Source organism: Triticum urartu, chromosome 1A (assembly GCF_056163025.1).
Source record: "Triticum urartu cultivar PI428250 chromosome 1A, HENAU_Tu73, whole genome shotgun sequence".
NCBI lineage: Eukaryota > Viridiplantae > Streptophyta > Magnoliopsida > Poales > Poaceae > Triticum > Triticum urartu.
In genome coordinates, this window is record NC_141873.1 from 336875915 (window position 1) to 336902388 (window position 26474).

Here is a 26474-nt window from a genome sequence, read left to right on the forward strand (position 1 = left end):
CAGCGCCTCGCCTACGAGCGCTTCGAAACGGCACCGTGGCCGGGACGAGGGAGGCGTCGTCGTCCTCGACGACAGCAACGACGACGCGCCGCCGTCACCGGTCCGCCAGGGCGACGCCGGGCAGGGGTCCAACAAGGGCGGCCACGTCAAGGAGAAGGCCGCCGACGACGACGAGGATGGCGGCGACGTCGGCAACTTCGCCGTGCTCAGCGACTTCTTCGCCCCTTAGTTAGGTTTTTTTTAATAACTTATGTAAAACTTCAAACATGTCGAATATATGTCAAGTTTACCGAACTTTAGCTGAATGTTTTTGCTGAATTTTGCTGAATTCCATTTCTTTTTAAATAAGCCCGTGTCTGGGGGCGTCCCTGGGGCCAACGGTTGGGAACCGGCTCGTCCCCACGCCGATTTTAGCGCCGGCACGCCCCCAGGCGGCGATTTTACGCGCCCCCTGGGGGGCCAACGGCTAGAGATGCTCTTATATCAAGCCAGATTGCTTGGAGGCGGGGAAGGCTATCAACCCTAAACCTCCAGAGTTTCTAACCACAATCAGATAATAAGTTGCTTGATGTGTAGGAGAAGAAAAAGCAATCGCATCAATTTCATCTGATCATGTATAAGATATTCACGCAAGTTCAATCATAAAAATAGGATGTTATGAATGTTTGTCTTTCTGGTATTGAGAATTTGAGACGAGCTTTGCTGACTAGCTCTGTTACAGTGGAAGAAGCAAAACCTTTCAAAAACAAATACTGATGAAACAAAATTTAGCACTGACAGAAGCACCAGCAACACCACATTCTACTTTCGCCGAGCGAGTCCACTGCTGAACAGACCGGGAGCCCCCTAAAATGTGGCTACAACCAAGCTTGGAGAATCTGTAGCCTAAAATGGCCAAAGGTCACCCCAAAGCGACTTCCGGGCCTGAAGATGCAAAGCAGGGTTCTTGCTTTGTGTGACCACCACACGCTCGAACGCGCCTTCAGACGCATCCCGTTTGGTGGCACGGCAAACATCCATCTGTACTTGTCTTCCTCTTCGAATGGGGCTGTATATAATCCGGCCCCAGCCTCCTCCAAGATCAGCACGGATGGGTTCCTCTTCCTCCTCTCCACTCTCATGGAATAGACTTAGTTCTTGTGTATCAGAAGCATATGGGACCAAACTGTCCTCGTCGCTGCCAGGAGCTTCTTCATCTTCCTCACTTGGAAATTGATCGTCTAAGCAAAAAGGAAGAACAATAGTAAACATAATTTTCAAAATATTCATATAAGGAAGGATTAGACAAGTGATTAATGATCGATGATCACCATAGTCAATGATAAGATCTTCTGGGTTTCTCTTGGCATGACGTTCTTTAAGAGTATCAAATTTCATTCCATCAAGTGGCCAAGCTTCCCTAGTTCAGAGATAAGGAGGAATTGTTATTAAGTCCAGCATGTACTTGCAGGAGCATATGATGATCTAAACAAGGTGCACATATTAGTAGTGAACTAGTGATTGCATAAAGCTGGCTTCAGAATCACAAGCACTTACTCTGGTCGCTTGCCCCTTCTTAAAGCAACATAACAGAATTTCTCATCCTCAAAACCACGCAAAGGCACACCTTTTGACCTCTGCATTAAACATTTAAAACAGGGTTTAAAAGCCTAATAATTACGAAGTTTGTTTATTTGTTAAAAATGTGTATACAATTTTGCAGATCTTACACAGAAATTGAAAAAGGAATTATTTCAGTGTGCTCCTCAAAAGTGAAAAGCATAGTGTTCAAAAGCATATTAAGATTTGTTGTAATCCTCTACTGCTAAAAGTACTGGTTTGAGATCAGCACGATTTTGGAGAGCTTGATGCCTATCCTAGATGCATAAACTGCTAATCAATCATGCAACTCATATTCCGGATAGCATTTTTCAATCCGAGATTAATAGATGATTGTGATATCAATATCTCTTAGTGATTCAGATGCATGGTATGTAAATTTTCGCTACTAACTGACAAGAATGCATCCTAAGAAAGACATAGTAGCATACAACATGAAAGGAAAGTAATAGAGCAGGTGAAAAGGAAAACGAACCTTGTAGATACGCTGTGATGACGTCCTCTCCAATCTCTGAACAAAGTGGCAGTATTTGTCTGAATTCTCCAATGGACACCGACCATCATGAGGACACTGATATGATAGAACGAAATTAGCTTTACTTGGAAACACACACTAAGACTGGAGCATTTGCAGTTTCAACTCACGGGGGCAACCACAAAGGCACCATCTTTCAGCAAATCTTCTTGAAGAACCATACTCTTCATTTTACTTGGAGCAGCAGCTGTAGATTTTTCGCTCTTGCGGCACTTCTGGGAGAACAAATATTATGCAATTAAATGCTACACTGTCAGGGAATATGTCAAATATCTGAATACTTAATCATGAACTGAGTACATACTCTCTTTTCCATCCAAAGGATATATGAGCGCATTTGGCTTATAATCTTTGACCCTTGAGGAGTTCCAGGCTCTAACAAAACCTTAAAATGAATCATGTTTATCAGATACAAAAGTAAAAAGATATCCCCCATAAGCACGCACAAACATGAGAGAGAAGGGGTAATTATACCAAAACATCTCTTGTTAGGTCCCAAAGTTGCCTCACAATTGTTATACGGTCATTCAATGAAGGAATCTCCCCAAGTGCGTAGGACTACAGATTGAGGAAAAATATTCAGTTCAGGTTGAAACATAAGCAACTATAATAGAAACAATTCAATACAGCATGATGTGTAGTAATTCCTCAATTGCGCTGCCTGTTGAACCACCATCACATGAAACATTACAGAGGAAAGAGGTAAAAACTTACTGATATTACAAGGTCGTGACGTCGCTCATGTTTCTCGATGCTGCGGTTCAACTCTTGGATGCTATCATAGCTGTGGATAAGTGGCAATCCCTTCAAATCTGAAAATATTTGCAGATTAGACAGTGCCGATAAATTTATCAGCAACATTTGTAGACAGTGGCAAGCCCCTCAAATATATAAACATTTGCACAGCAAACAGTATAACCCAAAATCTATCAGCAAATTCACAGATGTAAATTAGCAAGGCACTAACAAAGCAATCAGATACTTTCAGTGCTTGCCATTAAAAGCACCACCATGGAATTGGTAAGTGAAGACCACTAAATAGTAATCCAAGTTACGCAGACAAAAGACAAACAATGCGATTTACGTTTCAAAGTTCAAAATAACTTTGCTGCAATGTGGCTATGGTATTGTTTTCCATGATAAAAATCGTTATACTGAACCAAATTCCGACATACTAGTAATCAATCACATTACTGAGATATGAATTGTACTACCTCCGTATCAAAATATAAGATGTTTTTGCAGTTCATTGAATTGAACTGCAAAAACGTCTTATATTTTGGTACAGAGGAGTATCATTTAAGCAAGAAAGAGCCTAGCTTACTATCAAGAAGGGTCTGTCCCGCTCTCTGCATTTCTTTGGAGGGCTCGATCAAATTAACCCTCTCTATGGACTTTGGCCACACTGCCCTCATTGCCCTGCATTCTTGTAGCGACATTAGGTTGTGCGAAGAGAAAACTTAATAAAAAAATTGTCAAATAGGTCATACGCACCAAAGTGCTGAGCTTGGCCCCGCTCCAAAGTCCAACACGTTCTTAGGTGCAAAACCTGGAGACCGACGACGAACCTGCAGCGAAGCCACGCTTCAGTCCATGAAAACATCCCAGTGGGCAGATTTAACTCACTGAGGACGGAAACAACAAAAAGGGGGCCTGGTGGTTCTCGGACCTCACGGAGCACGCGGTGGCATGCGGCGTAGATTGCAGGCATGCGGGAGGCGACATACGCGACCGTCTCATCCTCACGGTACAGAAGGCCGGTATCTCCGTAGGAGGACTGAACCTTCCACCGTGCAGTCCGCTGCTCGGCGCTCGCAGGCGCGTGGGGGTCGTCGAGGAGTGCGCTACGGGTTGACGCCGCAGCCAGCTCCGCACCGGTGCCCTTTGCGCGCTCGAAGGAGGACGAAAGCAGCAGCACCTTTCGGTGCATGTGCGTCTTGTCCTGGTCTGCGCGAGCACGGCGGCAGCCGTGAAGTGTTAGCGCTGAGCAATTTGTCGAGCAGGTGGTGGGCGGGAGGGAGGGGTGGGTAGGGGAGTTACCGCGGAGGTAGCGCTTGATGGCGCGGCGGAGGGAGATGGGGACACGGTGGATGCCCTGAGATTGCTTGGCCGCCGTTCGGAGGGTCTCCGGAGTCAGCAGCCGCGACGCCGTCTCCGGCAGCAGTGCGGCCGCCATGCCTCTCTCTCTCGCGCGCGCGGCGGCGTTCAGAGACTGACCGACTCCTGGGGCGAAGGGCACAGATGGAGCGGTGTCTATTCGGTTCATTTATACTCCCACCGTCCCAAAATTTAGTACTCCATTCGTCCCGTAATATAAGAATACTTTTTATACAAATGTACTAGAAGAACGTCCGTGCGTTGTAACGGAGCCACATTAACTTTAAAAGTTCAATATCAATTATGTTAATATTACATTTAATATTTCCATACATATTAAGTGACATTGACGATCTTTTTTATCATCAAATTCTCACACACGATCTCTAAATCATTGCTAACCCCCACTTTAGCTAAAACATGAGCAACTAGATTAGCTGTACGCCGAGGGAGGAGATGGCGGGCGACGTACGTTGGAGGGTTCGCTACGCGGCGGACCTAGCGACCGCACGTCACGTCACGTTCGACGACGGCGAGCTCTGGCTGCGCGGGGAGGCTCTCCTGATCGTGCTGCTCGACACCAGGGGGCACATGGTAGATGCACGCTACCTTCGGCCTAGTGAGTGGATCGATATTGGGGATATCGTCGCGTTCCCTTGTCATTTTGCCAGAGTTTGCGACAGATCTCCGGCGAACGGAAGATTTTCTGGCGAGAATGCGTCGCCGCGTGGCCCACCGTGCGGGCACACGGTACACGGGAGCGTTCGTGCGGATCGGGACGTGCACCGCCGAGCGCCACGCATGACAGACGGACCCGGGGTCCTGGGGCGTGGACCGGTCTGCCATGGGGCGGATGCGCGACACGTAGGCGAGGGGAGATCCAACCGCCATGAGAGCGATGGAGCTAGGGTTTCTGGGGGCGCCGCGGGTATAAAGCGTACGGCAGCCACCCCTTCCCCCATTTTGGATCTCGACGAGGGGCTCGCCCACTTCTGGAGCGCTTCACCTCTCGCTAGATCTAGGGTTCATCCTAGCTTTGCTTGGTGGGAGGGCAAAATCCATGGCGACCTGCGTTCTTTTGCTCAAGTAGTTGCCTCTCAATCCCCCACAAATCACCGTGCTAGATCCAAAGAGAAGCCACCTGTTAGATCTCTCACGAATCCTGCTGCTAGATCCAAAGAGAAGCCGCCTGTTGAGATGAGAGGGGATGGATTTGGTGCGGGCCGCCAGGGGCGCGGCGCTGGGCGTTTCGATCGTGGCCGCGGCCGTGGCTTCGATTCCCACGTCTGGAACCGCAAGACGGAGATGGGGAGCTCCTCCACCACCAACGACAAGTGGGAAGAGGCGGCCGGCGGCCTGCAGGCGAACCGAACCCGGCAGTCCCGATGGGATGGGGATGGCGGTGACCTGCAGGACTCTCAGGAGCCGGCGGCGACCGAGGGGCAGCTGGCGCCTCATCTCCACCGTCAAGAGATGCGTGGCGGTGACGCCGGAGACAAGGCTCACCACGCCTTCGACAAGAACAACACCGCTGCTGCTAACCGCGAGTACTCCTCTTCTGGTACTGTCGTTCCCCCTTGTGATACTTGTCAGATATGCCATCTGCCTGGGCATTTCACTGTTAGATGTCCTCAGGCTTTCTGCGAGAGATGTAAGAAGAGAGGTCACCTGTATTTTGTCTGCAATGAGTTCTTCCCTTGGGATTACACTCCTGTGATGTGTGCCTTTCAAACTAAGGGTCAGGGTTTCTTTTACATTCCTGATTACAGCGTGGATAAGCAGAATAGGGATAATATTTTCAACATTGTGGTCACCATTACTCATGGCTCTGCTCAAACAAAAGACATTGAGCATGAGTTGAGTGTGTACGTTAGCCAGGGATGGCGTTGCTCTGCTAGATTCTTTGCTCCACAAAAGTTTGTCATGGGGATGCCGAACCCTAGAAAGGTTGACAGAGCTCTTTTTGTTGAAAATATTAAATTGAGAAAGTGTGGGGTTAGTGTCAAATTTTCTCCTTGGTCTGAAGATATTGATTCTGAGGGACTGTTAGAGATTGCCTGGGTTAAGATTGGAAAAATTCCACCCAATAAAAGATGCGATAAAACTGTAGCTTATGTGGGAGGGCTAGTTGGGATTACCCTGGAAGTTGATATGTCAACTATAAATCGGCCATCTTCTGTCAGAGCTAAAATCGGCTGTAGACCGATAGCTCAACTTCCTGCCACCGCTGAAGGGGTGCTTGCAGGACGCTTCTACAGATTTACTTATGAGGTTGAGGAAGTTTTGGTTAAAAATTATGTGGATGCAGAAACTGTTGATCCTATTCCTGATGAAAGGACCAAGCCAGATCAAACTCCTAAGAGGAAACGTACTGAGCAAGAGAAGGGGATGCCGCAGCCTGAGTCTGCTGGGCATGGCAATATTGGGGGTTCCTACCGTGGTGGCAAGGCCTATCGCCTGCTATACGATGATAAAGAGGGATCTCCTTCTACTGAAAGTGATGGGGATAATTCTCTGCTTATCGAAACATTACAGAGAGAAATTGAGGAGAATATGAAGGAAGGTGACGTAGAGTCTTCTAACTGGATTGTTCCCAGGAATCCTGTTGTCATGGAGAATACTACTCAAGATATTCAGGTGAAGAAAGTCATACATAATAAATTTGCTTCACCCTGTCAGACTGCTTCTAACCCTTCTCAGATTGTGGAGGTAACTGCTGAGGTGGACCCTGGGCTAAAGACTTCATGCAGCTATGTGGTACAACTTCCATCCTCTGGAAGCATTGAAGAGATCATTCTCACTCCTTCGCTAGCACCTAAAGCCCCGCTGAGATTCAGCAAGCGTAACATCTCTGGAATGCAGGACAAGGTGGTGGACAAGGCCAAGAAAATGGCTAGTAAGAAAAATCTGGAAGGTAATAATACTCCTGCCTTCAAAATTTCATTTGATGTGCTTTCTGATAATGAGCTGATTAGCAGAGCTAATAAGATAGGGATAGATATACCCAATGATGATTTCGTTGTTGTTGACATTATTAGAGAGCTTGAATGCGCCCGAAAAGAATTAGAAGATAAAAAAGAGGATAATAACACTGAAAAAGAGCAGGATAACCTAATTGTGACAGATGGCTTGGGCAGGGATACCCCTGTGAATTTAGAATGGTTAGACCAGGAAGAACATATTTATGAGTGTGTTTCTTCTGTTGAGCCTAAAAAGAAAAAGCATAATAAATCTAATGTCAAAATTCCTAGGCCTGTGACTAGGAGTCAGAAAAGGAAAAATTCTGAGGGAGATTTGTTATGTAACCCTGCCCCGTCTCCTGGTAGGGTTACTTGGGCCAAATTCCACAAAAAACGTTACAAATGAGAGGCCTCATTTGGAACTGTCGAGGGGTGGGCAAGAAAGGGATGCCCACCTGCCTCTCAGACATGATTAGTGACCATACCCTTGACTTCCTGGGTCTACAAGAAACTATAAAGAAAGAGTTCACACCTAAGTGTTTGAGAAGAATTGACCCCTTTGACATATTCCAATGGAATTGGGTGCCCTCTGTGGGCAAATCTGGGGGCATTTTATGCGGTGCGAGGAGAGATACTTTTGATATAGTATCCTGTGCTAAGGGCAGATATGTGTTACAACTAGTGCTGTATGACAAAAAGAAGAAAATACAGTGGGGTTTACTGGTAGTTTATGGATCGGCACATGATGAGTTCAAAAATGAATTCCTGGTTGAGCTAGCATCCTTTTGTAGTGGCATGACCGTGCCCTACATAGTGGGGGGAGACTTTAATATCCTGAGACATTCGGGAGAGAAGAATAAGAAGATGGTGAACAGCAAAGCCACTGACCTATTTAACTCCATTATCAATACATTAGCTCTTAGGGAAATTCATATCAGTGGGGGGAAATATACCTGGACCAACAACCAGACTCATCCCACGCTAGAAAAACTAGACCGAATCCTTATGTCTGAGTGCTGGGAAGATATCTTCCCACTGGTCTCTGTGAGGAAATTAGTTCGGGGGATCTCTGATCATAATCCACTTCTGTTGTCCTCCGGGGAAGAGGGGCGCGAAGCCCCAAAACCCCGTGAATTTCACTTTAATCTGTCCTGGATCAATGATGACAAGTTCCTGCCCACTGTGTGGAGGATTTGGGCTAGGAAGGTTGCTTCGTCAGATCCAATCGATGTCCTGGATATCAACCTAAAAAGATTCAAAACTTATTTCAAAGGTTGGGGTTCGGATAAGTATGGTCACGATAAGAGGAGGAAAGAGGACTTACGTATGGAACTAGCTATGCTTGAGGGACTGGAAGAAGAAGATATGTTGCCTCCTGACTTATATAGTAGGAAAATGGATATCAACACTGAGCTCTATGAGATCCTGGTAAATAAGGAAATATTTTGGCTTCAACAGTCTCATGAGCGCTGGTTGCTCAAAGGAGACCTAAATACTGACTATTATCACAAAATTGCTAATGGGCGGAAACGTAAAAATACAATCCAATCACTTAAAATGGGAGAGACATTGATTGAAGGCACGGACAATTTGATTGCACATGCCACTGAGTTCTACAAAGAACTGTTTGGACCAGCACCTGGTAACCAGATCCATCTTGATCCGGGGACTTGGTCGCTTGAAGAGAAATTAGACGAAAAAGATAATAAAGATCTTTGCCGAGAATTTACAGAACAGGAGGTCAAGGAGGCTCTATTTGACATGGCCCCTAATAGAGCCCCTGGACCCGATAATATCCCTACTGAGTTCTATCAGGTGTGATGGGATATAGTTAAAGATGACATTATGGCCCTTTTTAAAGCTTTCCACCAAGGGACTCTGGATGTTCAGCGACTTAATTATGGAATTATTACTCTGCTCCCTAAAGTTTCTGGAGCCGAAAAAATCCAACAATTCAGGCCTATTTGCTTGTTGAGATGCCCATATAAGTTGATCACCAAAGTCCTTGACCAAAGAGTTGCCATATATGCAAACAAACTCATTAGCCCTACTCAGAACGCCTTTGTAAAAGGGAGAAATATCATGGACGGTGTCCTGTCCCTCCATGAAATCCTTAACTACACTTATGTTAAGAAGAAAGTGGGAATTGTCCTTAAGTTGGACTTTGAAAAAGCCTATGATAAGGTGAATTGGGACTTTCTCCTAGAATGCCACAAGATGCGGGGCTTTGATAAAACTTGATGTGGATGGATTGAACAGATACTGCATAATGGGACAGTTAGCATCAAGCTTAACGGTAGTGTTGGGCCGTATTTTCAAAGCAAAAAAGGGGTGAGGCAGGGGGACCCACACTCTCCTTTCTTGTTCAATCTAGCAGTTGAATGCCTCACTAAAATGATCAAAAATGCCCAAAAACAAACTTATTAGGGGTTTGGCTGCCGACCTTATTCCTGATGGGGTGGCGTTCCTACAATATGCGGATGATACAATCATTTGTATTGAAGATGATGTTGATAAGGCTGTCAGCCTGAAGTTGCTGCTATATATGTTTGAAATGATGTCTGGCCTGAAAGTTAACTTTCAGAAAAGTGAGATTCTCACTGTGGGTGGAGATGAAAGTGTGGTGAATAAATACGCAAAAATCTTTAATTGTGAGGTTGGCAGCTTCCCACTCAAATACCTGGGATGCCTGTGAGTTATGCTAATCTAAAAACTTATGATTGGGAGTTTATTGTTGGTAAATACCTAAAGAGGTTCGAGGCCTGGATCGGCAACGCTGCCTCAATGGGGGGGAGACATACTCTGCTTGATTATGTCGTCACACAGATCTCTCTCTACCACATGTCTATGTGGCTCATGAACAAAACCTTCATTGTGAGGCTAGATAAACACAGACGCAGGTTCTTTTGGCAAGGTTGCAACAAAAGAAGGAGATACTATCTTGTTAAGCGGAGCAAGATATGTAGATCCAAAGACAAAGGGGGGTTAGGTATAAAAGATCTTAGAAAGCAAAATATTAGCCTCATGGTTAAATGGTGGTGGAAGTTAGAGACACAAAACGGGCTATGGCAGGATATAGTCCGGGCCAGGTATCTTCGCAACACCTCTGTTGTTGAAGTTTCTCCCAAATTCTCCGACTCGCCCTGTTGGAAAGCCTTGCTCAAGATTAAAAACATATATATGATGGGCAGAAAGATTGAAACTGGTGCTGGGAACTTGATTAGACTGTGGAAAGATCCAATAAATGGGCTGATCCCATTTCAGGATCAATATCCGCGCTTGTTTGAGATCTGTAATTACCCAACGAGTACCCTGGCCAAATAGAGATAGACTTGATGACGCCTCTATGTTCAGACATAGGCTTACCCCTGAGCTGTCCAAACTGTGAGAAGATATGCGTGCTGTAGTTAATAGAATTCCCCTTGATGAGAGGGGTGATCGTATTTTTTGGGGACTCAACCAGAATGGCTAGTTCACCACTAAGTCAGTGTATAAGATGTTGGAGAAACCTCTAAGTGGGTGCCATTATAGATGGATTTGGAAAGCCAAGATCCCTCTTAAGATCAAAAAATTTCTGTGGCAAATGTCGCAACACGCAGTCCTTACTAGGCAAGTGATGAGCAAACAGAAATGGACAGGGAATCCCTGTTGCTCTTTCTGCAAACAGATAGAAACGGTGCAACATCTGTTCTTTACCTGTCCTGTGGCCAGAATTGTTTGGCGATCTATTGGAGTAGTTCTTGGCACTGATAGATGTCCGTCGAACTATTGGCAATACTTTGTGTGGTGTCACAAATTCCTTCCTGGGAAGCAAAAGTTTTATACAGTAGGCTTAGCGGCCGTATGCTGGGCCATTTGGCTGGCACGCAATCGAGCTACTTTTGAAAAGAAACAAATTAAGACTCCCTTTGAGATTGTGTTTTCTCTCTGCTCTTTTCTACTCTACTGGACAGGGCTACAACAAGGAGAGGACGCCAAGGAGCTTCGCGCTGGAGCTGAGATGATCAGGACTGGCACAATGCAGCTGATGAAGATGTGTGGTACTGTCAAGCAACCAATCCAAGGTGCCTGATGTCCTCTGGAGATGCGCTGGATGAGGAGATGACAGGCGCGCGATTTCGATACTGCTTCCCCCCGGAGAAGATTGTTTTCTGTCTTCTTGGAGTACAACTATGTTTGATACTTGATCCGATCTTTTGAGGATGTAATAGGATAGATGTTATGTCGTGCTATCCAGGTTTTCGCCCCATGATACTCGTTTTGACGGCGAGCGAGTATGGTGGGTTTCCTGGTAGTGCTAGAACTCGCTATACCTCTTTCCCTCCTCCTGTCCTTCTCGCTTGAACTGGTTGTATTTCCGTTCTCTGCAATGGAAAGGGGTAAATCCCGGTTCTAAAAAAATCAAATTCTCATACACACACCCTCTCCCTCCCTCTTCCTCACTCTCTCTCCCCCTCTCCCTCACTCGGGAGGTGGGGCGAAAATACACCCGAAACGGAGACTACCAACTGAGACATTAGGAGTAGAGATCATTTAGTTGATAAGAATAAATAGAAAACAGTGTTAAAAAGGAGAAACAAATTAGAATACATTGAAAAACCAAAAGGATGATATAAAAGGGGATTCGCCCTGCCCCCGGGCCTTGCCAACGAACAGGCTCAGCGGTCCAGTCCCCGCGCGGTCGTCTTCTCTTGTTCCCCGAGCCGCGTCGCTACAGAGCCGGGCTCCCGCCCGACCACCTCGCTGGCATCGAAGGGGAATTGATAAGGGTGACGCCCTTCCTTCCCTTCCCCCGTGGCCTCACTCCTCGACGCCCCCTCCCAAATCCACTTCACTTGCTCGCTCGCTCGATCCCGTCGATCTGGACGAAGTCAGATGCCACGACCACCATGACCGACCCCGTCCAGATGGCCACTGCCCTCCCTGCGGGCTAGGAGCTTGTCGAGAGCTCTGAACGCCTTCGCTACTTCGTCTGCACCAACGAGATCAAGTCCAGCACCCCTGCATCGATGTCGCTGCCGTCTTCCTCAACCTTGGGCCACCGCGACATTGTCGTTCGATCCGTGCCGCCCCGAGCTCCCATGTCTTCCCCTAGGGCGCCATTGACACCGCCATGATCTCCTCTTGCCTTTCCCCTGTTTCCCCTCTCGTTTGCTCTCGTTAGATATTTCGCCGTGGCCGAGAACCGCTGTCCGCCATGGCCATTGCAGGGGTAGCCATCGAGCTTCTCGGATTGACCCCGTGGCACATGCCCGCTCCTATGCACACCCATGCTCGAGCCTGCCGCTCTTCTTCCGCGCCCGCGGGGCCACTCCCTCTCCATGCCCACGTCCGTGCTACACCGTGTCGGTCGCGCCTGCCGCTGCCTTCGCGCTTGCCGCAGCCACCGCACCACTGTGTCCCGCGCGACACACACCCTGGCCGCGCGCCACACTCTCGCTGGCTGCGCTCGCCCCGTCTGCTGCCGCCTATCCCTTCGCTCTCCTCGTTGTCGCGCCCCTGCCTCGCGCTGCCTCCAGTCGTGGCGATATTCTGTCGGTCGCCCCCTCAGCCACACCGGCCGCATCTCTGCCCTCCACCGTCGGCCGCTCACCTCGCCTGCTGCGTGTTGCTTCCTGCTGCTATGCGCTGCTCTACCGCTGGTATGCTGCTGCGCCATGCCCTCGACACCGCCGTGGACAAATGTGGTGGAGGGATTGTTAATGGAGTACGAGGAGGAGGTGGCGGAGAAGGTGTGGAGAGGCAGGAGGTCTGGGGCGGTGTCACCTGGCTGTGGTGGAGGTGTTTATGCGAGAAGGAGCCGGAGTGGAAGGAGAGGTCACAATTGGAAAGAATCGCAAAAAAAAAAATCATAACCCGGAGATCTCAGTTCAAAAAAATGCTAATATCGATGGAGGGGTGATTTCCTTCAATAGGTGGAAAACATAGGAAATATTGGTTATTATCAAGGAAAGGTAAAAATTTAGGAAAGTTAGGATTTTTGAACTGATTTCTATGCAAATGGGGTTTTATTGTTTGGTAATGTGATATCAGTACCTGCCCGTTTTGTGACGTGTCTGATTAGGAAAATTTGCAAATGTTAATAAATTATTTACTAGGAGGAAAGTTGTGACGTGTCTGCTATGTTGGAAATATGCCCTAGAGGCAATAATAAATTGGTTATTATTATATTTCCTTGTTCATGATAATCGTTTATTATCCATGCTAGAATTGTATTGATAGGAAACTCAGATACATGTGTGGATACATAGACAACACCATGTCCCTAGTAAGCCTCTAGTTGACTAGCTCGTTGATCAATAGATTTTACGGTTTCCTGACCATGGACATTGCATGTCGTTGATAACGGGATCACATCATTAGGAGAATGATGTGATGGACAAGACCCAATCCTAAGCCTAGCACAAGATCGTGTAGTTCGTATGCTAAAGCTTTTCTAATGTCAAGTATCATTTCCTAATACCATGAGATTGTGCAACTCCCGGATACCGTAAGAGTGCTTTGGGTGTGCCAAACGTCACAACGTAACTGGGTGGCTATAAAGGTGCACTACGGGTATCTCCAAAAGTGTCTGTTGGGTTGGCACGAATCGAGACTGAGATTTGTCACTCCGTGTAACGGAGAGGTATCTCTGGGCCCACTCGGTAGGACATCATCATAATGTGCACAATGTGACCAAGGAGTTGATCACGGGATGATGTGTTACGGAACGAGTAAAGAGACTTGCCGGTAATGAGATTGAACAAGGTATCGGGATACCGACGATCGAATCTCGGGCAAGTATCATACCGATAGACAAAGGGAATTGTATACGGGATTGATTGAATCCTTGACATCGTGGTTCATCCGATGAGATCATCGTGGAGCATGTGGGAACCAACATGGGTATCCAGATCCCGCTGTTGGTTATTGACCGGAGAGTTGTCTCGGCCATGTCTGCATGACTCCCGAGCCCGTAGGGTCTACACACTTAAGGTTCGATGACGCTAGGGTTATAGGGAATAGATGTACGTGGTTACCGAATGTTATTCGGAGTCCCGGATGAGATCCCGGACGTCACGAGGAGTTCCGGAATGGTCCTGAGGTAAATATTTATATATGGGAAGTCATCATACGGTCATCGGAATAATTCGGGGGGTTACCGGTGTTGGGGAACGTAGTAATTTCAAAAAAATTCCTACGCACACACAAGATCATGGTGATGCATAGCAACGAGAGGGGAGAGTGTGATCTACGTATCCTTGTAGACCGACAGCGGAAGCGTTAGCACAACGCGGTTGATGTAGTCGTACGTCTTCACGGCCCGACCGATCAAGCACCGAAACTACGGCACCTCCGAGTTTTAGCACACGTTCAGCTCGATGACGATCCCCGGACTCCGATCCAGCAAAGTGTCAGGGAAGAGTTCCGTCAGCACGACGGCGTGGTGACGAACTTGATGTTCTACCGTCGCAGGGCTTCGCCTAAGCACCGCTACAATATTATCGAGGATTATGGTGGAAGGGGCACCGCACCGGCTAAGAATATGATCACGTGGATCAACTTGTGTCTATGGGGTGCCCCCTGCCCCCGTATATAAAGGAGCAAGGGGGAGGACGCCGGCCCTTGTGGGCGCGCCAAGGAGGAGTAGGATTCCTACTCCTAGTTGGAGTAGGTTTCCACCTTTCCTAGTCCAACTAGGAGAAGGGGGGAAAGGGGGGAAGAGGGGAAGGAAGGGAGAGAGGGGCCACGCCCCAAATCCCTTGTCCAATTCGGACTGGGCTTGGGAGGGGCGCGCGCCACCTCCTGGTCCTTCCCACTAAGGCCCATTAAGGCCCATTGCTTCTTCCTCGTATTCCCGTAACTCCCCGGTACCTCCGAAAATACCTGAATCACTCGGAACCTTTCCGATGTCCGAATATAGTCGTCCAATATATCGATCTTTACGTCTCGACCATTTCGAGACTCCTCGTCATGTCCCCGATCTCATCCTGGACTCCGAACTCCTTCGGTACATCAAAACTCATAAACTCATAATATAACTGTCATCGAAACCTTAAGCGTGTGGACCCTACGGGTTCGAGAACAATGTAGACATGACCGAGACACGTCTCCGGTCAATAACCAAAAGCGGAACCTGGATGCTCATATTGGCTCCTACACATTCTACGAAGATCTTTATCGGTCAGACCGCATAACAACATACGCTGTTCCCTTTGTCATCGGTATGTTACTTGCCCGAGATTCGATCGTCGGTATCTCAATACCTAGTTCAATCTCGTTACCGGCAAGTCTCTTTACTCATTCCGTAATACATCATCTCGCAACTAACTCATTAGTTGCAATGCTTGCAAGGCTTAGGTGATGTGCATTACCGAGAGGGCCCAGAGATACCTCTCCGACAATCGGAGTGACAAATCCTAATCTCGAAATACGCCAACCCAACATGTACCTTTGGAGACACCTGTAGAGCTCCTTTATAATCACCCAGTTACGTTGTGACATTTGGTAGCACACAAAGTGTTCCTCCGATAAACAGGAGTTGCATAATCTCATAGTCATAGGAACATGTATAAGTCATGAAGAAAGCAATAGCAACATACTAGACGATCGAGTGCTAAGCTAACGGAATGGGTCAAGTCAATCACATCATTCTCCTAATGATGTGATCCCATTAATCAAATAACAACTCTTTGTCTATGGTTTGGAAACATAACCATCTTTGATTAACGAGCTAGTCAAGTAGAGGCATACTAGTGACACTCTGTTTGTCTATGTATTCACACATGTATTATGTTTCCGGTTAATACAATTCTAGCATGAATAATAAACATTTATCATGAAATAAGGAAATAAATAATAACTTTATTATTGCCTCTAGGGCATATTTCCTTCAACCGGTATTGTACCGAGACCACCGAAGGGGTTCCGGGGGTCCACCGGGAGGGTCCACCTACCCCGGAGGGACCTATGGGCTGTGTGTGGAGAGGGACCAGCCCCTTAGTGGGCTGGACGCCTCCCCCTAGGGCCCATGCGCCTAGGGTTTAGGGGGAACCCTAAAGGGGGGCGCCCCCTTGCCTTGGGGTGCAAGGCAACCCCCCTGGCCGCTGCTCCCTCCTCAGATTGGATCTGAGGGGGCCGGCCCCCCTCTCCCTTGCCCCTATATATATCTGGGGGTGGGAGGGCAGCTGCACCCAAGTTCTGGCACAGCCCTCCCCCTCTCCCATGTCCTCCTCTCCCGCGGTGCTTGGTGAAGCCCTGCAGGATTGCCACGCTCCTCCTTCACCACCACGCCGTCGTGCTGCTGCTAGATGGAGTCTTCCCCAACCTCTCCTTCTCCCCTTGCTGGATCAAGGCGTGGGAGACATCACCGGGCTGCACGTGTGTTGAACGCGGAGGCGCCGTTGTTCGGCGCTTAGATCAGAATCAATCGCGATCTGAATCGCTGCGAGTACAACTCCTTCATCCGCGTTCTTGCAACGCTTCCGCTTAGCGATCTACAAGGGTGTGTAGATGCACTCCCCTTCCCCTCGTTGCTAGATTACTCCATAGATTGATCTTGGTGATGCGTAGAAAATTTTAAATTTCTACTACGATCCCCAACAGTGGCATCATGAGCTAGGTCTATGCGTAGTTTCTATGCACGAGTAGAACACAAGTTGTTGTGGGCGTCGATTTTGTCAATTTACTTGTCGTTACTAGTCTTATCTTGATTCGGCAGCATCGTGGGATGAAGCGGCCCGGACCGACCTTACACGTACTCTTACGTGAGACAGGTTCCACCGACTGACATGCACTAGTTGCATAAGGTGGCTAGCGGGTGTCTGTCTCTCCCACTTTAGTCGGATCAGATTCGATGAAAAGGGTCCTTATGAAGGGTAAATAGAAATTGGCATATCATGTTGTGGTTTTGGCGTAGGTAATAAACGTTCTTTCTAAGAAACCTACAGCAGCCACGTAAAAAAATTGCAACAACAATTAGAGGACGTCTAACTTGTTTTTGCAGCATATGCTGTGTGATGTGATATGGCCAAAAGGATGTGATGAATGATATATTGAAGGAAATATGCCCTAGAGGCAATAATAATGTTATTATTTTATTTCCTTATATCATGATAAATGTTTATTATTCATGCTAGAATTGTATTATCCGGAAACATAATACTTGTGTGAATACATAGACAAACTAAACGTCACTAGTATGCCTCTACTTAACGAGCTCATTAATCAAAGATGGTTATATTTCCTAACCATAGACATGTGTTGTCATTTGATTAACGGGATCACATTATTAGGAGAATGATGTGATTGACAAGACCCATTCCATTAGCTTAGCACCCGATCGTTTAGTATGTTGCTATTGCTTTCTTCATTACTTATACATGTTCCTGTGACTATGAGATTATGCAACTCCCGTTTGCCGGAGGAACACTTTGTGTGCTACCAAACGTCACAATGTAAGTGGGTGATTATAAAGGAGCTCTACAGGTGTCTCCAAAGGTAAATGTTGGGTTGGCGTATGTAACGACCAAACCTCGAAGGACCTCCCTGGCACAAACTGCGAAACTCCTTCTTTTTTAGACTCATAGCACCAGCAGACACATGTGCAGCACGGAAAGCATCCTGAAACTGAGGCCATGTGATAGTAGCAATGGGATAAGTGACCAAGTAATTGTCCCACCAAGCTGCAGCAGGACCCTCCAACAAATGTGAGGCAAACCTCACCCTCTCTGCATCAGTGCATCCAACCGTCTCCAGGTTCCTATTGACTGCATGGAGCCAATCATCAGCCACAATAGGTTCAGGGGAACTGGAGAACCTCTGAGGATTCAACTTCAAGAACCTGGTAAGCATATCCACAGGTGGCGGTGGCGGCGGATTGTTGTTGTTATTGTTGTTGTTCTGGTTCTGAGTAAGCAACTAGATCAACTGGGCCTGTCCCTCAATAACCTGCTGTATGTATGGTGGTACTCCATTGCCATTATTGTCTCCTCCTGCAGTATTGCGTCTAGTATCACGCCTTGGCGGCATCTGGTGGGCAAGCATAGATGAGTTATAGATATAATAGGGCCAAAAGCTATGTATATATAAATATATTCTACCCATATGCATAATATGATCAAGCCAACAAAACACAACAACGAATAACACCAACAAACAAACAACAAACAATATGGTAATATTATATATATAGTCGAATAATTTCGACACTAAGCAATTTAACAAACAACTATCAATCAAGCAAACAATCTAGTATCTTCATACCACGAAAGTGGGCATAATCAGATACGCTAACACGATAACGTTGCAATATAAAACAAACATGAATGGTGGTCTCAGCACTAGTTCCTACTTAACTGTTCAAGATACTTGAGGGGGTTAACTAATAAACAGTAAGAAGGATAGCTAGTTTATAAAATAACTTTCACTCCTATGGTTTTTATAATCCATTTTCTAGGGTCAACGTCCTATAGTCAACACACTGCTCTGATACCATCTGTAACGACCAAACCTCGAAGGATTTGAGTCTCTGTGCTTACCGTGCTAGTCCCTGGATCGAACTCGCTAGCACACACAGTATAGATGAATACCAGAATAGCAAGTGCATCATTTATTACATCGTATGATCCAGAATATATAAAATAAAACAATCTGCATAGCACTTGGCTAGCTTTATTCAATCAAACAGCGGAAAGTAGCAGAAAATAACGATGAGTCCCATCATAGCCCACTGGCGATGCTGAGTGCAGACTCGCGACCCTAACGGTACCTTACTCTTCGTTAGAATATCCTGCAACATGAGACGTTGCAGCCATATAGGTCAATACTTTGAATGTATTGGCAAGTTACACAGGAGTAATAATAAAACAGACCTACATGTATATGCATAGTACAACAAAGGAAGGCTTGGGGGTTTATTTTGCGGAAAGCTGATTTTGTCCTCATAACTACCTAATAGTCAATTTTTTATATAGTTCTTTTATTACTACAATTAAATGCACAAGGTTGAGTTGGCAAAATCAACTCCAACCTACCCTTTATTAAGTTGCCCAAGAAATTTATTAAGTGTCACATCTGTCAAGATCATCCAACAACTATAGTGGCATAGTGGCTCAAAGTTACCCATAACCGAGGGCACGGCTAATCATGATTAGTTTTATTACTCTGCAGAGTTTTGTACGCTTTACCCACTGGACCCAATCCAAAGATTGAGACAAAGTCTTTCAGAAGAGGTTCCCTTAACCACCTGACGGCCACATCCCACCTACATATGCTACATCTGTCGACACAGTCTGGGCAAGGGTTCCAACAACTGATCAACTAAGCCAGAGCCCATATAGCCAGTGGCCGCACATGGAAGCTACTAGTCACTAAGTCTGTCTGATCTTTTTGAGCCTGGGCGGCATTCCACTTAGGGTGCACTCTCATGAGCGCATGGCCTTAGAAAAGGTGCAAGACCCCATGATGCCTTCCCTCAACACCAAGCAATACCACTTCCGCCCAGAGGTGAGTTAAATCCTGAGTTACTACTCAATTTGTTATATATATATAATCCTCACATAAACTCAATGAATACACGAACCACCCCGTCTACAAAGCATAGCAACCTACCACTACCACGATTTGCAAAGACGGGAGGATAGCTCATCAGCATAGCAAAAATAATATAGTATTCCTATACATGCATATTTTCATAGTGTGATATAACTACATGCATAGAAAACAATAGGTAAAGGATGATCAACATGTAACTTGCCTTGGTTCTGGTTCAGAAAGTCACACTCCTGACAATAGCTCGCGTCGCACTCCGGACAGTCTACACGTTTCACACAATTCAACAATCAATCACCGGAACACGAAAAGAACCAAAACAAAACCAACAGCAAGAAAATCATTTTTAAAACTCAACAACAGAAGCTTAAAAGCACCTAAATTAAACTACAGTCACAACGCAAAAAGAATCACTCGATTCCGATAAACGGTTTGAGAGTTATGGCGTCCGGAAGGTTTAATTCAAATTCAAACGAATTCAAATTTGAACAGAGCAAACATGTGCAAAGTTGGTGCTATGATAATGTGCTGATTTTTGTGAGTGCATAGGAAAAAGAATTACCTAAATTGGATCTATAGACTAAAAGATATAGCTAGTTGAAGTTAGAGTTGAAATCTGAAAATAAAACAAAAGAAAACAGAAATCTCCTGCACAGTTCATGCGTTACTGCAGCAACTCCTGTGCGTGTCCTGTAGCGAAGTGCCACGTGGCAGTGCTTGATTGGCCGGGCGCGTGTGCTCACTAGAAAAACAGAGGAAAACGACGGCGGTCTCGGGCGTTGGCGGCGGCGCTCCTCCGGTGGGTCTCCGGCGAAGGAGAGGTGACGGACGGGTGCGGAGGTGAGTGGCCGAGGCGGTGGTGGTGTCGAACGGCGGCAAGGTGGACTGTGCCGGCGGTGGTGAAGACCTGAACACGGCAACTCCGGCGGCGGCGGTCGAGCTCGTCCCACTCGCGCTGCTGCGTTTTCGTCCAAGCAAGAATGTCAGGAAGGTGCGGCGTTGAGAGGAGGGTCGAGGGGAGTGAACGGTGTGGCCGGTGGTGTCCTTACGGCGGTGGAATCCTCCGGCGAAGACGGCGGACAGCGGAGCTCCGGTGCGAGATCCAAAACGCTCCAGCGGCTTCGTGTGGTCGAAGGAGGACGAGGGGAGGTTGCGGTCGGGTTCCCCTAGGGTTTAGCTCGCGTGTGGCGTCTCCAGGGTGCTCGGGGTGGACCAGGGCATCGGGTCGATCCGGCTCGGCCTCAGTCGCGTGTACGGTGCGCTCCAGTCCGGCTCGGGGAAGGAGACGAGCAGGGGCGCGGTGCGGGTCGGGCGAGCGGTGCGGCGGCGCGTACCGCTTCGTGAGGAAGGTGGGCCGTAGCGGTGCGGGTGCGGGTCGGGCGATGCGGTGCGGCTATGCGTACCGCTTCGCGACTGCGAGCGAGCGGGCTGCGAGGCTGGCGGTTGGCTGGGCCGCGGTGCGCGACTGGGCCGGCTGGCTGCAGCGCTGCGGTGCTGCGCTGTTTTTTTTAAAACAACAGCAGAAAACAAAATAAATAAAATAAAATACACAGTATAAATTCTAAATAAAAATACCTAGACACACGGTAAAAATAGCTCTACAGCTATAAACTACAGGAACACTAGTTCCAACACTAATGCAATTTTTGTAAAATAATTTTAATGCAATAGGCCACTCAAATAGCAATAAAAACCACAAATAAAATATTTTGAAGATTGCAAAAATTATCAGAACATATCATATGAACTGGAAATAATATTCTACACATTATGAACTTTTTAAAATAGGGGAAAAGTCATGTTATCTCCACTCCAAATAAATTGCCTTTTGTTGCACAATGATTTGAATATTCTGAAAAAGCAAATAATGAAATAAAAATATGATATGCATATGAATGATCTATTAACATCCTAATTTAGGAAAATTGGGATGTTACAAACCTACCCCCCTTAAGATGAATCTCGCCCACGAGATTCGGGCTGGCTAGCAAATAGGTGTGGGTGATCCTGCCTGAGATCTTCCTCTCGTTCCCAGGTAGCTTCCTCCTCTGTGTGATGATCCCACTGAACCTTGCATAACTTGATTGTCTTGATGCGAGTAACTCTCTCTGCTGTCTCGAGAATCTTAACAGGCTTCTCCTCATATGTCAAATCACTCTCCAACTGAATTGCCTCAAGTGGCACCGTGTCCCTCAATGGAACATCCATCATCTCTGCATGGCACTTCTTCAACTGAGATACATGAAACACATTATGAACTCCTGACAAGGATTCTGGCAACTCCAGCTGATAAGCTATCTCTCCTCTATGCTCCAAGATCTTGTAAGGCCCCACAAAACGTGGTGCTAACTTACCCTTAATTCCAAACCTCTTAATCCCACGAAATGGTGAAACTCTAAGGTATGCACGGTCTCCTACCTCATATGTCACCTCCTTACGTTTTGCATCAGCATAACTCTTCTGTCTAGACTGTGCTATCTTCAGCCTGTCACGAATCAACTTAACCTTCTCCTCAGCATCTCTGATCAAGTCTGGTCCAAAGAACTGACGTTCTCCAACCTCATCCCACATCAATGGTGTCCTACACTTCCTACCATACAATACCTCAAATGGTGCCATCTTCAGACTAGCCTGATAACTGTTATTATATGAGAACTCCGCATAAGGTAAATTATCATCCCAACTGGACCCATAGTCCAAAGCACAAGCTCTCAATATATCCTCCAAAATCTGGTTTACCCTCTCTGTCTGCCCATCTGTCTGTGGATGGAAAGCTGTACTGAACTCCAGCCTGGTGCCCAAGGATTCATGCAGCTGACGCCAAAATTTGGATGTGAACTGAGTACCTCTATCAGACACTACCTTCCTTGGAACTCCATGCAGACAAACAATTTTAGACATATAAATCTTTGCTAGCTGAGCACTGGTATAAGTAGTTTTTACCGGAATGAAGTGAGAAACTTTAGTCAAACGATCAACAACTACCCAAATAGAATCATAACCTGACCGAGTCCTGGGTAAACCTGTAATGAAGTCCATACCAATCTCATCCCACTTCCAATCAGGTATAGGCAATGGCTGTAGCAAACCTGCTGGTCTCGGATGTTCTGCTTTAACCCTCTGGCACACATCACATGTTGCAATATATCCAACAATTTCCCTCTTCAGGCTAGGCCACCAAAATCTTTCCCTCAAATCCAAATACATCTTAGTATTACCTGGGTGAATAGAATAAGGTGAATCATGCGCCTCTTGAAGAATCAACTTCCTGATATCTGCATCTTGAGGTACACAAATACGCCGCTCAAACCATATGGCTCCATGTTCATCCTCATGGAAACCTTCTGCCTTACCTTTAGCCATATTCTCTTTTACCTCAGCAATCTCCTTATCACCCTTTTGAGCTTCTCTGATCCTGTCAAGCAAAGTAGGCTTTACCTCAAGTGTTGACAAATATCCCTTAGGAACAATCTCCAACCTGAGATTCCTGAACTGTTCACATAACTCGGGTGGCATATTATCAACATTAATTGCATTAGCATGGCTCCTACGACTCAATGCATCAGCAACAACATTAGCCTTACCAGGATGATACTGCACATTCAAATCATAATCCTTAATAAGCTCCAACCATCTCCTCTGCCTGAGGTTCAAATCCTTCTGAGTAAAAATATACTTCAAGCTCTTATGATCAGTAAATATATCACAATGATTACCAATAAGATATGGCCTCCAAGTTTTCAATGCATGCACAACTCAAGATGGCAACGGGGACGAAACCCATCGGGTTTTGCCTTCCCAAACCCATCCCCATGAGAAAATTGTAAACCTGTCCCCGTCCCCATCACCGTGTGCGGGGCTAGTTTTCTACCCGTCCCCTAAACCCATCGGGTTTCGGGGAACCCACGGGGAACCCACGATAAAATCAAAAAATTTAAACAAACATAGTGGCGATAAAGAATAACACTTCAACAACAAAACAAGCACATTTCAGCAGCATAACTTGAGTAAATTTCAACAAAAAACAATAGTAGATGGTTCAACTGTTGGAAATATGCCATAGAGGCAATAATAAATTGATTATTATTATATTTCCTTGTTCATGATAATCGTTTATTATCCATGCTATAATTGTATTGATAGGAAACTCATATACATGTGTGGATACATAGACAACACCATGTCCCTAGTAAGCCTCTAGTTGACTAGCTCGTTGATCAATAGATGGTTACGGTTTCCTGACCATGGACATTGGATGTCATTGATAACGGGATCACGTCATTAGGAGAATGATGTGATGGACAAGACCCAATCCTAAGCATAACACTAGATCGTGTAGTTCATATGCTATAGCTTTTCTAATGTCAAGTATCATTTCCTTAGACCATGAGATTGTGCAACTCCCGGATACCGTAGGAATGCTTTGGGTGTATCAAACGTCACAACGTAACTGGGTGACTATAAAGGTGCATTACAGGTATCTCCGAAAGTGTCTGTTGGGTTGGCACGAATCGAGACTGGGATTTGTCACTCCATGTAAGCGGAGAGGTATCTCTGGGCCCACTCGGTAGGACATCATCATATGCACAATGTGACCAAGGAGTTGATCACGGGATGATGTGTTACGGAACGAGTAAAGAGACTTGCCGGTAACGAGATTGAACTAGGTATTGGATTCCGACGATCGAATCTCGGGCAAGTAACATACCGATAGACAAAGGGAATTGTATACGGGATTGATTAAGTCCTTGACATCGTGGTTCATCCGATGAGATCATCGTGGAACATGTGGGATCCATCATGGGTATCCAGATCCTGCTGTTGGTTATTGACCGGAGAACGTCTCGGTCATGTCTGCATGTCTCCCGAACCCGTAGGGTCTACACACTTAAGGTTCGATGACGCTAGGGTTATAAAGGTAGCTTGTATGTGGTTACCGAATGTTGTTCGGAGTCCCAGATGAGATCCCGGACGTCACGAGGAGTTCCGGAATGGTCCGGAGCTAAAGATTTATATATAGGAAGTCCTGTTTCGGCCATCGGGACAAGTTTCGGGGTCATCGGTATTGTACCGGGACCACCGGAAGGGTCCCGGGGGCCCACCGGGTGGGGCCACCTACCCCGGGGGGCCACATGGGCTGTAGGGGGTGCGCCTTGGCCTACATGGGCCAAGGGCACCAGCCCCAAGAGGCCCATGCGCCTGGGGAAACCCTAAAGGAAGAATCCCAGCAGGGGAAGGCACCTCCTAGGTGCCTTGGGGGGGGGGAGGACTCCTCCCCTGGCCGCCGCCCCATCTCCAAGGGGCTGGCGCACCCCCCTTGGGATCCCTATATATAGTGGGGTAGGAGGGCCTCTCAAACACACCTTTTGCCTTTGGTGCAGCCCCTCCCTCTCTCCCAAGTTCTTCTCCTCTTCTGCGGTGCTTGGCGAAGCCCTGCATGATTGCCACGCTCCTCCATCACCACCACGCCGTTGTGCTGCTGCTGGATGGAGTCTTCCTCAACCTCTCCCTCTCTCCTTGCTGGATCAAGGCATGGGAGACGTCACCGGGCTGTACGTGTGTTGAACGCGGAGGTGCTGTCCGTTCGGCACTAGGATCATCGGTGATTTGAATCATGACGAGTACGACTCCATCAACCCCGTTCACTTGAACGCTTCCGCTCAGCGATCTACAAGGGTATGTAGATGCACTCTCCTTCCCCTCGTTTCTAGTCTCTCCATAGATAGATCTTGGTGACACGTAGGAAAATTTTGAATTTCTGCTACGTTCCCCAACAGTGGTATCAGAGCTAGGTCTATGCGTAGTTTCTATGCACGAGTAGAACACAAAGTAGTTGTGGGCGTTGATTTTGTTCAATATGCTTGCCGTTACTAGTCTTATCTTGATTCGGCGGCATCGTGGGATGAAGCGGCCCGGACCGACCTTACACGTACTCTTACGTGAGACTGGTTCCACCGACTGACATGCACTAGTTGCATAAGGTGGCTAGCGGGTGCCTGTCTCTCCCACTTTAGTCGGATCGGATTCGATGAAAAGGGTCCTTATGAAGGGTAAATAGCAATTGGCATATCACGTTGTGGTCTTTGCGTAGGTAAGAAACGTTCTTGCTAGAAACCCATAGCAGCCACGTAAAACATGCAAACAACAATTAGAGGACGTCTAACTTGTTTTTGCAGGGTATGCTATGTGATGTGATATGGCCAAAAGGATGTGATGAATGATATATGTGATGTATGAGATTGATCATGTTCTTGTCAAGGGAATCACGACTTGCATGTCAATGACGAGACAACTTCAAGAAGACACGATGATGGAGATCATGATGATGGAGATCATGGTGTCGTGCCGGTGACGATGATGATCATGGAGCCCCGAAGATGGAGATCAAAAGGAGCAATATGATATTGGCCATATCATGTCACTATTTGATTGCATGTGATGTTTATCATGTTTATACATCTTATTTGCTTAGAACGACGGTAGTGAATAAGATGATCCCTTACAACAATTTCAAGAAGTGTTCTCCCCTGACTGTGCACCGTTGCTACAGTTCGTCGTTTCTAAGCACCACGTGTTAATCGGGTGTGATGGATCCTTACGTTCACATACAACGGGTGTAAGATAGTTTTACATGCAAAAACACTTAGGGTTAACTTGACGAGCCTAGCATGTACAGACATGGCCTCGGAACACAGAAGACCGAAAGGTCGAGCATGAGTCGTATAGAAGATACGATCAACATGAAGATGTTC

At 46.7% G+C, this 26474-nt stretch overlaps 2 protein-coding genes and 1 pseudogene across 2 annotated transcripts; 1 reads left to right on the forward strand and 2 right to left on the reverse strand.

Annotated features, from left to right (window-relative positions):
- Nucleotides 1-591: 591 nt before the first annotated feature.
- On the reverse strand, nt 592-4415 carry LOC125510147 (copper ion binding / methyltransferase). The gene is made up of 12 exons (XM_048675242.2): nt 4175-4415; nt 3804-4081; nt 3629-3702; nt 3459-3553; nt 2849-2946; nt 2609-2692; nt 2439-2519; nt 2245-2349; nt 2075-2170; nt 1537-1616; nt 1311-1399; nt 592-1220 (listed from the first exon to the last, which is right to left on the reverse strand). Exons 1-12 carry the CDS (start codon nt 4398-4400, stop codon nt 886-888), a joined length of 1641 nt encoding a protein of 546 aa, XP_048531199.2. The 5' UTR covers nt 4401-4415; the 3' UTR covers nt 592-885.
- A 314-nt stretch (nt 4416-4729) lies between these two features.
- Nucleotides 4730-5833, reverse strand: LOC147991121 (uncharacterized; annotated as a pseudogene).
- Nucleotides 5834-6382: 549 nt separating this feature from the next.
- Nucleotides 6383-11263, forward strand: LOC147991122 (uncharacterized). The gene is made up of 3 exons (XM_087520581.1): nt 6383-6868; nt 6932-7145; nt 11145-11263. Exons 1-3 carry the CDS (start codon nt 6383-6385, stop codon nt 11261-11263), a joined length of 819 nt encoding a protein of 272 aa, XP_087376707.1.
- Nucleotides 11264-26474: the final 15211 nt, after the last annotated feature.

Excerpts from the sequence above, each read along its gene's own strand:
- LOC125510147 (XM_048675242.2), bottom strand. The coding sequence starts at position 4,400 with ATGAACCGAATAGACACCGCTCCATCTGTGCCCTTCGCCCCAGGAGTC. Across the intron at positions 2,520-2,608 it reads ACCTAACAAGAGATGTTTTG|GTTTTGTTAGAGCCTGGAAC; the intron begins GTATAATTACCC and ends ATTCATTTTAAG. Across the intron at positions 2,350-2,438 it reads TCCTTTGGATGGAAAAGAGA|AAGTGCCGCAAGAGCGAAAA; the intron begins GTATGTACTCAG and ends TTGTTCTCCCAG.
- LOC147991122 (XM_087520581.1), top strand. The coding sequence starts at position 6,383 with ATGTCAACTATAAATCGGCCATCTTCTGTCAGAGCTAAAATCGGCTGT. Across the intron at positions 6,869-6,931 it reads ATACTACTCAAGATATTCAG|ATTGTGGAGGTAACTGCTGA; the intron begins GTGAAGAAAGTC and ends AACCCTTCTCAG. Across the intron at positions 7,146-11,144 it reads TAGTAAGAAAAATCTGGAAG|GGCTACAACAAGGAGAGGAC; the intron begins GTAATAATACTC and ends TCTACTGGACAG.